The sequence below is a fragment of the Archocentrus centrarchus genome, chromosome 23 (genome assembly GCF_007364275.1).
Source record: "Archocentrus centrarchus isolate MPI-CPG fArcCen1 chromosome 23, fArcCen1, whole genome shotgun sequence".
In the NCBI taxonomy this organism is placed as follows: Eukaryota; Metazoa; Chordata; class Actinopteri; order Cichliformes; family Cichlidae; genus Archocentrus; species Archocentrus centrarchus.
In genome coordinates this window covers 8,044,624-8,056,992 of record NC_044368.1, presented here as the reverse complement: position 1 = coordinate 8,056,992, position 12,369 = coordinate 8,044,624, and the positions used below count along the sequence as shown (strand labels likewise).

Sequence of the window (12,369 nt, the reverse complement as noted above, 5' to 3'; positions counted from 1 at the left end):
TCATGCAGATTTCCCAAGGTATGAATGAGAAAAAAAAGAGAATGGAGTTGTAACACTAAGATGCATGCAGATGTGATTGTTTACATTCCATTCTGCATACTTAGTGCATACCTGACTCCTCACTAAGAAGCAGATAGAAGCAGATATACTGATACAGGGTAACATAATTGTGAAAACAGATGCGGAAACTACAGTGTGGGGGTGAGAAACCTGTCAATGTGTTAATTCCTGCTCATCAGAACATTCACTTAGAGCTGCATCACAACAGTAATCTGCCGTGTTGTGTTAATTCTGCTTACTTAAAAGTGATCACATCCTGCTGCTCCCTTTCACACAGAGCTTTGCATAGGTGAATCCCTCATCACCACAGGTAGCTGTTTCAGCATGCAGCACTGCTATTTTTTTACTCTTACTTCATGTGCTCAATGCACCCGTCTTAATAGGGATCAGGAGATGTGGTAAAAGAAGATAAACAACAAGCTGATTAGCTGCAAGCAAAAATTCCAACATGTATTGCACACTTCAAAAATCTAATTCCAGTTGCTCATGGCATTGTAAGTTTCCCAACCCTGTTATTAACTCCTGACAGTTATTAACTCATTAGTCTTCCTGATATCAAGGCGCATCTTCGAGGGACAGATAAAGGTGTTCATTCAGTGTCTTAGCAGCCAACATACCTTTTCCTTTTCTTCTGTAAACTTTACTGTGAACAACTGAATGCAACTTAATGAATGTCTTAACCCAGGAGAGACTCGCTGAAAATGTGCATCATTATTCTTTACTAGCAGCTAATCCACAGGGGGCACAACAGCCAAAGGATGTAGTCTTAATGCCACTGTTACATTATCCATAATGTTCTGCTCTAAGCACAATTCATCACATCTCTCGGAAAGTAACACTGCCGTACTTCCTCTAATATTCTTCTTTGTGTTTTGTGGACATCCTAATTATGTCCTACAGGGCACACCTGATTGCTGACGGCAAACTAATCTAATCCTCACCTCAGAGACTAATAAAAGCCCTGTTATTGGGTTTGTGTGCATGTGAGTGGAAAACAGGATAATGCCCAAGGATTTTTACCTGACATTAAAAATTAAAGACATATTACATTATGTAGGAAATTAAGTACTTAAATCCATAAACAGTACTCCTGTTTGCAAAAATAATCAAGATCCACATTTTTAATTACAGAAAAGAACACGGTGAAGCTAACAACCCAGACAAGACATCCCAAGAGGAAGAGAGAACACCTTTAGAGTTGTGGCATTAGTGAAGCAGCAGAGCACTGCAAAAGAGAACTTGATGTATTATTCAGAAAGGCCATGGACATCTTTTGGAGATCGACCATGCATGTAAGCCAGTCATTGACCCTGTTTCGTGACTGGAGGCAGAAGGAAGCTAAACAAAGCACAGCTTATTACTGTTTTATTGGAATGTAGCAATGAGGTGGCTACATTCCGGTAAAGAAGTTTAATTGCTGGCAGTATTTCAACTTGCTCCTCTTTTTAAAGGATACAATAGGATACAACAGAAATTATATATTATATTTAAGGATGTAAAAGCCAATCAGCAATGGCAGCATGCAGTGTTTACCCGTACTGCTGTAATGCAACATTACAACAGGTACTGTTATAATGTTGCAATGTTTTAAATTTTATTATAGCCACTATGACGTCAGTGTTACGAGCCATAAGAGAACTTATCTGAATAAAAGGATGTAGTGCTAAGTTATCAGCTAAAGCCAGATGGTTTGTAAACTACATCCATAAACTGTACTGATTCATCATGAGGACAGATTACATCTGATTAGCTACAGTACTGTGCGAAAGTCTTGAGTGAAGACTCATTTCGTTTTATTTTGCTAGGAAAATACGAAACAGGTGCCATGATTTATTAAAACATGCAAACATACATGGAAACACAATATATAAGGCAAAAACATAGTTTTTACAATTTTAACCAGCTTAAAAGTCAGTATTTGGTTTGACCATCTTTATCCTTCAACATAGCCTAAACTCTGTTTTAAGTTTTCTTTAAATAGGCTTCAGGAATAGTTCTCCAGGCTGTTGCAAATTAGACACTTTCCTAACAACTAAGTGCCTAAAGATCCTATTTAAAATTGGTTCTTTGCTAAGTTGTCTGTTATGTGTAGACACAACACCAGTTCATCCTTGAGATAGGTTCAATAATGGGATGTTGAATGGCCTAGCAAACAAACAAACATAGCTCTTCTGAAAATGATCAAGTACAAGGACTGGAGTGAAAACGAGTGGGAAAAAAAGCAGCCAATGACCTTCATTAAACCTAGAGAACTATTGCACAGGACTGTTTCAGCAATAGCTCCTTAAAAAAAAAGGTCTGGCTTAGACAAATGCTACAAAAGGCAACAACAACACACACACACACACACACACACACACACACACACACACACACAGACACACACACACACACACACACACACACACACACACACACACACACACACAGTAAAGTGGTCTATTTTAATGACACCTCTCAGGTGTATCAGGTGAATGAGCTATAAAGAAATGTACCCCACTCAGAGTTAATAATGAAGGGGGAAACTATCCATGGCAGCCAAAGTCTTTTTTGTACCAGGATGTGAATGTTTTTAATGTTTAAGTTGGAGACTAACACAGACTGAAGCACCTTGAGGAACTGCAGTTTTTAGCACTTCCGCATTGGCTTCATTTTTCAGCTTCTGAGGTTGCATCTTGTTCAAAACCTCAAATACCAAGGGTTTCTCTCTATGAACAAATGTCTTGTTTACAGCTGAGTTTGAGCAAAACCTTCACCTGCCCTCAAGTACACTGCTCATGTAAACAAACACTGCTCAAGTGTATACTACCCTATCATTATAACGGGATGTTATTCATCCTTGAATCATATTTGGGTTTATGAATGCAAATTTTTTTTTTTTTTTTTTTGTGAAAAATACACCCAATACTGAATAAGAACACAGTAAGTGATTTGTCGACCATCTATAAATACAGGGAACACAAGGACAACAGAGAAAAGGTTCTGCTTATAAAACAAGATGAAAAAGTACAGAACAACACAAAGTTGTTAGTTCAAATTTAAAAGTATGAAGTGAGACCTTTTCAATATTGTGTGAAGTCGTTTTTCACATATGCAGTGCAACCATGAACTTTTCCAGACATTTCTCAAAGGAGGTGCATGTGAGAATGCAAATATCCTACATAATCTGATTCTCTCCCATCAGCTCACTTACACAAAGGGAGCTGATTGGAGGGAATTCACAGTTAGCAAGTGCTTATTATGTGTCCTCTCTTCTGCCTCGTGCATGCTATAAAGTCTAAACCATATGGGTATGTCTATCTCCTGCTGTAATCTAGATGTAAGAAAGGGAAACTTTGTACAGTGTCTCTCCCTGATTCTTCCGGTATCATCAGAAGCTCCTGAGTGAAAGTAAGAAGAAGAAGAAGAAGAAGAAGAAACATCCTTTATTGTCCCACAGAGGGGAAATTTGGGTGTAACAGCAGCCGCAGTTATTATAAATATAAATATAATAATTTACACTATTGAGAATATATATATATATATATATAAAATCAACAAACAAGATTAACCTTAATAATACTAATAATAACACTATATACAATGTACATGATGTGCCTGTGTGTTGAACCTTAACAGGCCGGACTATTTACAGTATATTATATATTATCCTACATTGTGTAGGTTATTGTGGTTTTTGTTGGGAGCAGTGATGGTTATAAAGTCTTACAGCTGCTGGGAGGAAGGATCTGCGGTAACGCTCCTTTGTGCATTTAGGATGCAGCAGTCTGTCACTGAAGGAGCTCTCCAGCTCGGCAACAGCTTTATGCAAGGGGTGGGAGACTTTGTCCATCAGTGATGTTATTTTGGTTAGAGTCCTTCTGTCTCCCAACACCTGCACTGAGTCGAGAGGACATCCTAGGACAGAGCTGGCTTTCCTGATGAGCTTGTCTATCCTCTTCCTCTCAGCTGTAGGCAAGCTGCTGATCCAACATACTGTTGCATAGAAGATGGCTGATGCCACTACAGAGTCATAGAAAGTCTTCAGGAGTGCACCCTGCACTCCAAAAGACCTCAGCCTTCTCAGCAGGTAGAGTCTGCTCTGACCCTTCCTGTAGAGCGCATCAGTGTTATGAGTCCAGTCCAGTTTATTGTTCAGGTGAACACCCAGGTACTTATAAGAGTCCACTATCTCAATGTCCACTCCCTGGATGTTCACCGGTGTCCGTGTGGTAGGTCTGCGCCTGCGGAAATCCACCACCAGCTCCTTGGTTTTAGCAGCGTTGATCAGGAGGTGGTTCCGCTGGCACCAGCCCACAAAGTCCTGAGTCCACTGTCTGTACTCTGAGTCATCCTCACCTGTGATGAGGCCAACTATGGCAGAGTCGTCAGAGAACATCTGCAGATGGCAGCGTGGGGAGTTGATGGAGAAGTCTGCAGTGTAGAGGGTGAAGAGGAACGGTGCCAGCACAGTTCCCTGTGGAGCCCCCGTACTGCAGACCAGCCTGTCAGAGACACAGCCCTGTGTCCTCACGTACTGTGGGCGGTCAGTGAGGTAGTCCAGTATCCACTCGGAGATGTGGTGGTCCACTCCTGACAGTTCCAGCTTGTCTCTCAGAAGTCAGTAAGTAAGTGCTAATAACTGGGATCTATTTTGTGATTATTTTTTGATCAACAAATAAATAATTCAAGCTGATGGAAAAAATGTTCAAGTTTCCCAGAGACCAATATTTAAATTCCTCTGGTGGGTGCCACACACTGATATCCAGAGGCATTCAAGATGCTCTTAATTAGTGATTCTAAATTGGCCATAGTTTTCTGTTTTTCTGGCAACCTATCCAGGGGGGTTCCCCGCCTTTCACCCTATGGCAGCTGGGATAGGCTTCAGCCCTCCAGTGACCCTAAACTGGATAAGCAGTCAAGAAAATGGATGGATTTATGGATGGATGGATGGATGGATGGATGGATATGTTGAAGAAGTTGTCAATAGATACATTTAGACATCTTTACCACTTTTGTCTGAGGATAAGCTCTACACATAGAAGCACTAAAGCCTGGGTGAAAACCTCAGAACACAGAATGGATAAGTACTTCCTTTTCATGTGTTGTTCTCATGTGAGACAACAACAGATTAAGACAAATGTTCTCAAACTTAAACGTATTTAGCAGCTTTGCAAGAGAGAAAGACAGAGAGAAAAGTTACTTGTAATAATTAAGATAGGGCCACAATCTGAGATCAGACCCACAAACAAAAGGCAATCCTGCTATGCTACATTTATCCAGCTAAATAGGAGAGTGTCATGTTAACGATTACAGGTCTTATATAACAAAAGATCTGGAATGCATTCTGTAACTAAACCCTAGGTGAAAGCTGGCTCTAAGATGAATAAAAACAAGATACAATGGTTCTTAAATGTTTGTAAAGCCTCTAGAAATTTTTTAATATTTTTGCATAAAACATCATCAGATGTAATGAATGAAAATGATAAATGTAAGGGTCAAGAGGATCTGCTGTGACCCCCCCTTGTGTAACAATAACTGCACATTTTCCAGTAAGTTTTGATCAGTCTTACTGTCACCTTTGGATAATTTTCCTGTACTCTTACACAATCTATTCCACTCTGGGACATTGGTGGGTATCCTGTTTGCTTGAGGCCCTTCCATAACATTTTCTGTTAGATTATGGTCAGAATTTTTTTTTTTTTCTTTTTTGACCATTCTTCGGCACAACCAATCTTGAGATGCAGTTCATGGACTGGTGTCCTGACATTCATTTTGCCTTAGTAATTAGTGGTGTCTTCAGAATTTATTGTTCCATCAATGATGGGGATCTGGAAAACGGGCCCAAACCATGACACTACCACCACCACCATGGGATGAGGTTCACAGTTACCACCAGAAAAGTTGTTCAAACAGGGTGGGTAATATTTATTTATGTAACACTATCAATCACTATAACTAAATACTAACTGAACAATGGCACGGACTAAATAGCAGCCCTTCATATATGCAACTCTGCACAGAGGAGCAAGGAAGGAGACAGAGAGAGACATTTGGAGCATTAAAAAGTAGTGTGAAGGCACTCACATACAGCAGAGAATGAGCTAGCCTACCACAATTAGTGGACAAAAGTGGACAGATATCAGCTGAATAGGAAACAGGGTATTAAGTCATAATATTTACCATGTTCTTTAGTCTATTTTTAAACTTCTTTATAGTTTTCCTGGTTTTGTATGTGTAAAAACAGTTTCTGAGAGTATCTGGCTACTAAGATATATAAATGAACTTAGTTTCTTTTACACGAGCCTCCTCTGATGTGCAGTATAAACCATTCAGAAAATTGCTACTTGTCTTTTGCAATGCAAGTTTTTATTAGTGTATTGCTCAAATATGGGACTTTAAAGGATTGCTTTAATTTTTTTCCCCATATTTTAATAAGCCAATACTTAGCACCGTCAAGGAGGTTATGTTTTGGGCAACGTTTGTATGTGTGCATGCGTGAGTGGCATTCTCTCTGTACACAATCGCTCAAAATCTTTTGAATGAATTCTGATAAAAACATTTTAGGGGTCTAGAGTGGGGTCATGTTTGGCCTTTGATGTCTCCTTCAAGGTCAGTAGATTGAGCTGAAGGTCAAAAGTGATAATAATGCTATGCAGAGTTCTTTAAAACAATGTTTCTTACTGTCATTGCTTGTATTGGCAACATATAGGCATATTGGGAATGATATATGGGGATATCATGTTACTTTGGACTCCTTCTTTGAGGTCCAATAAGGTCAAACTTTCCTAAAATGTCTTATCATTAAAACTCAGCTTAATATTCTTCTGCCTTTGTTTGTATTGGCATCACTTAGGAAATGATGCTGGTATATGGGGAATCTAAATATCATACTATAGTTTGCATCCAAATATCATGTCACATTTGACCTCTGATCTCACTTTTACATTTCACATCAGCTTTTCTTTCAAGTTGACCCCAAAATGTGTTATATCTTTAAGTATTGCAAAGAGGAAGAGAATGAGCTGCCTAGGTATATTATAATATTATGATAGTATAATACATAATAAGCTAGAGTTATGCTGCCTTGGTGGAGGTTTGCTCTCTCTCTGAGTGCTTCTTGTCAATGTATTTGTCCCAAGTTACAGATCCTGGTTATTTTTTATGGTAAGAAAAGCCAGTGAAAATGTCAGGCTTTTATCTTTTTTTTAAAAAAAAATTCCATGTTCAAACATGGCCTGCAATTAAAAAGTGCAAAAAACATGCTGGAATTAGGTCGACAGACCTAATATATCTTGAAAAGTATTTGACATATGAAGGAAAAATTTCACAATAATCGTTACATTTATCCAAACTCTGGACCATAACATCTTTAGGCATGTCAGAGATGGTTGAGCAGAAGACCCGCAATGATTACCCTTTTGTCAGTGAAAAAAAAAAAAAAAAAGGTAAAAGAAATCCCAGTGCTTAGAGCTAGTGGGATGCCAGGCCTATAACGCACTGGTAGAAACCCCGAGGTTGTTGTCCTACACCTTCAGTTCCTTTCTGCAAACCAAAAAGTTCTATTTTAGCCCATAAAACATGGTTTGAACAGCCTTATGGCTTGCCCATGCAATCTTTTCTTAAACTGCACCCAGCACAAATCTTTTTGGACAGCAGTAATTTTCTCCTTGTGACCTTCACATGCACACTGTTACTATTCTCCTGATTACCATGTGACCTCGCAGACTATTCCTCACCTCCACGTTTCTTTATTGGTCAGCCATTCCTGGAGAGGGCATTGATATTCTTATATTTCCTTAGTTTTGCGCACAGTGTGAAACTTATGCGTAAGTTCAATAATGAAGATCTGCATTCGCTCGTCTGCCTACATTCCTGGCTGTTCAGGCTGCTACTCTTTTCTTTACATCACTCTCACTTTTCCACGCTGTCCAACTCAATTCTGTCGTCATCACACTGGCCCACCTTCTGTGAGCCAATCAGCCGCTCTTCAGTGTACTTTAAATCTCAGTGCTCTTTTTTTTTTTCTTTCTGCCTTTCAGACTCTCATTTGTGCAACCCACGTCCTCCCCATCTCCACCTCATCCTGGTCAATAAGAGATCTTCATTCAAATCTCCACCTGCTTCATTCCCACCACCACCAGTATCTAGATCCTGACTGAAAACACCAGCAAAACCTAAATGATCAGATACTTTTGGCACTCAAATAGTGTGATATTGATTCATTTTCTCTACAACTAAATGACCAGTTGACCAATCTTTTTCCCTCATGTGTTTCATATTGCTTTAGGTCATAGCTATGCCAAAATACAGATATTTCTGGAGTTCACCAACTTTCAAACAGTACTTGATAAACAATCAAGTAACTACAAGGTTAAAAAACTTTTTAAATACAGTCATATTACTATATAACATCAGAACAAGTGGACTGAACTGTGCTCTCTGACTTGCTCTATTCAATAAAGAATCTACTGGGACAGATTATAGGAGTTTATGTGCCTCCGCTTGAAAGAGAAAAATATTTATTATTGAGCAAACAGCTGCAAGGGCACTGCAAAAGTGTGTTTTTCCTCCATAATATTTACTTAATGTACATATCAGTCATATTAAAAACAGCTCGACACTGTAAACAACAGATCGAGCAAACACGAGCACAGCTATGGGAAAATATCAATCACTTGGAAAATTGCTGGAGGATATAAATATTTCATGAAAAAAAAGTTAACATATTAGTTTGGTATAGGCTTGGTTGCCTTTTGAATAAATCCCTGGGGTGACGATGAATACGCACACACGCGCGCACGCACATAGATACACTTATGCAAGCACACAAGCTAAGACTTTGATCCAAAGCCTCTTACAGGGTTTCGCTGATTTTTCACCCCAAAATGAGATCCCACAGATCCCGGTCCCAGCGCACAACGCAAGACACAGAGAGTCATTAGCTGCCGAGATCAAAACCACAGACAGCCAGAGGAGTGTGTCTGTGACATAAGAGCTGCACATCCAGAGGACAAAGCTGACAAGAATGAGATGAGTTTAAAGCAGGGGCGAGTTAGGAAATTCTATTTGACTTGCGCTCTTTTTTAAATGAGCCTATATTGCAATCCAAACATTTCTTCAACAAACTATAGAGCCCGTGGACCGCATAATCACAGCCTCATGTGAATCCCGGGCAGCCACTACACTCGCTTAAACAATCCACAGCACTTCCCAGGCAAAAAAAATAAATAAAATAAAAAGTTTTTAAAAACCTCTGTAGTAATCCTTGGGGAGGGGGGGACTCTGCTGTTTCAGTTACCTTATCATGCTTTATGATATTTTTCATTTTCTCTGACACGACTATAATTTTGAAATAGGGACTCAGGGATTTGCTCTAATATTTATAAAATATCTCTTCCAAATCCAATTTAGTCCACTCAGTGTAGCACAAATTGGATAATAAATATTGCATACTTAAATGTCTGCTTTGCAGGAAAAAAAATTATATGTAATTCAAAGGTTAAACTGAAAATATAGTGCAATTTCCTTTTATTTAAGAAACTGGCAAGAACAGCAGCGGTTCCATTTGGGCAAATGCCACAGACATTAAAAATAAAATTGCCAGTTCTCTTCTTTTATGATTATCTCCTCAAATACATGTTGGGGTCCATAAATGGCCAGGAAAATTATCCCAAAGTGACACAATCCCAACAGTGTGCTATTACAGAAAAACTGACTAATCAACTATCAAAGTCCCTGCTGATTAATTTTCTGTCAATTGAATAATTGGGAAGAAAATTGCAAAAAAAAATTGCAAAAAAAAAAATCAAGGTCTAAAATGTCCCAGTAATTTAGATTTCTAATTATCAGAGAGGACATGTTTGACTGTAATATTCAGTTGGAAAAAAAATATGTGTATGCAAGGCTCAATCCAATTCAATCTGATCCAGCATCTAATATAATCCCCTGTTTAAATCTGTGGTATCATGCCAAATATATTGGATTAATACCTTGTTACATTACTGCAAGTACAGCATCCCGAAGTTACAATGTATCTGTTGTTGCTAGTTGGATTCGACGCTAAAGCAGCTGGAGCAATACTTGTAAATGACTGCCTTTGAATTATGAATAACACTGGAATGTGTTTTCTGATTGCTACAACTGTAACACACCCCCTTAAAGCCAACTCAGGCCAGTGCCAAACACAACAGGAGCACACCACCACCATCACAAAAACACGCCTCACGGCTGTGCGAGAAATAATGATTTCTAGGCGCGTAATAAGTGGAACAACAAAATTGTGTGTGTGTGTGTAAGTGTGTGTGTGTGTGTGTGTGTGTGTGTCAGGTAAGATTTCTTTACATGGTTTACTTGAAGTATCGAGCCCAGGGGGAAGAGTATCAGTTTGGGGAAACAATAGGTGTTGTCAAAACAGAAAAGCGCGTTAAAGAAAACCTTGCGGTTGACGAAAATTGTCCGAAAGAAAAACTGCGACATGCAGTAAAGTTGTGGTGAAAGCTTACAAACCTCACCTTGTTTGACACACTTGAGTCGGAGGGGATCTTTGCTGTGTTTGACCACAGCATGGACGTCCCTGGTGGTGAGTCCAGCCACAGGGGTATCATTGACTTCCAGCAGGAGTTCATCCTGGAAGAGTTTGCCGCTATGGCAGACCGCTCTGCACGGGAGAAGCTCCCCGATAACCGGGAACTGTCCATTTTCTGCGCCGCCCTTCAACTCCAGCCCCAGTTCCCCCTCCTCATTCCTGCAAAGGACACTCTCGTGGACTTTGTTAGTCCAGTGGTTCTTCTTCTTCTTCAGGCTCTTGGACATGGCTCAAAGAAGGGAAAATCACATGAGTGCGGCTGTGGAAGAAGTTTTGTCGCTCTCTGAAGTCCCTCAGTGTTACCGTAACACTGTAAAGTGATCAGTTTCAGTGGTAAACGCCAGCTGTATCCATGTCCTCGCACACATTCACGCGCACAGCAGCTGGATCATCAGTCTGCCTTTGCAATAACTGAGAGCTGCCCAACTTGTGACGCCTTCAGAGGCTGTGTTAAAAATCGGAACTGACACAAATTTATTCAAACATCGGGAGGAAGTAAGTGGCAATTTTGGAGAATTCATAGTGTGTGAATAACTGGTTAGAAAAAAATAGTACATACACTTAAAATTTCATAAAAAAATATCAGAGTAGATGACGAAAGGGAACTGTTCCTGCGGAACTATAGCTGATTTTCTACGTTAATGGTGTAACAAGTTCGCAAAATTATAATTAATTACAAAGTTTAGTAAGTAATAACAGCAGAATCAGCAAAATTTGTATGACAATGATCAGTAAAATGTAGAAATTGTGACTCAAACTAGCTGTATATACCTGCAGAAATTTAACAATATTTGATACATTAGTACACTTATATTTATAAAACGTATTTATAAAACTAGATTACGTTCAGTGTTATCATTCAGCTTAAAAAAGTCTGCCGTGCAATAGCATAGAGACACATAGGCTTATTAAATAAATTATTCAGGCATAACAAGTTAAAAAATACATGATCATTTATTTCATATCTTTCACTACGCCACACACCTATGTTTATGCACCTGTTTGTTTGCACTGATCACTGCACTGTCATGTACATATTACTGGACTATAGTTTACATTCTTTAATATTTACAGTCACTTTATTATGTCACTTTAGCATTCATCTGGTTTATGTTTTGCACAAAATGATTGTGACTTATCGTAATTATTCTCTGCACTGTATATTTGTGTTATACTTATAGTTTTCTAATATCTCTGTATATTTGTAATATTGTGTTATAGTTTTTATACTTATTTGTTTTTATGTAAGCACGAAGTACCGAAGCAATTTCCTAATGTTGTGAACCTGTTCACCCATATGGCAATAAAACCTTCTGATTCTGATTTGATTAATGAAGTTCATCTTGAGCGCCAAAAAGCAGCGTTTACAAACTTCCGAGTATACAATTTTACGAGGGCCATTTGAAAGCAACATCTAGCTTCGACCAACCCAACTGACCCGGATGTGAAGGCTGAAGGAGGAGGAGAGAGACAAGGGTTTTCCCAAATCCAGCTTTCCATGGAAAAAAAGAAAAGGGAGCAGGGGAGGCAGAGCGGTATTTCCACTGGTATGGCAGCAAAGCAGCGATAATAACGGGTTTTTTTTTTTTCACACCACAAATATGTCTCTTGTTTTTGACACTTGTTTATAGACACAAGCTTTAAAATAAGTGAGAAGTATCTGCCAAAGTGTAGCCTGTGAGACCACAACTGAGTATAACTAAAAATGTGATCAGCTGACGCTACTCAAATTTCTTTTTTTT

The 12,369-nt window shown here is 39.0% G+C and overlaps 1 protein-coding gene across 6 annotated transcripts in view; it reads right to left on the bottom strand.

Annotated features, from left to right (window-relative positions):
- Nucleotides 1-11,016, bottom strand: part of magi2a (membrane associated guanylate kinase, WW and PDZ domain containing 2a) — a 276,525-nt gene extending 265,509 nt beyond the window's left edge. For all 6 annotated transcript variants that reach the window (XM_030719783.1, XM_030719785.1, XM_030719786.1 and 3 more), the window contains exon 1: nt 10,554-11,016. In XM_030719783.1, coding sequence (XP_030575643.1) covers nt 10,554-10,854 — 301 coding nt within the window. In that variant the 5' untranslated portion in view covers nt 10,855-11,016. The remainder of the gene's footprint in view (nt 1-10,553) is intronic.
- Between the last annotated feature and the right edge of the window lie 1,353 nt (nt 11,017-12,369).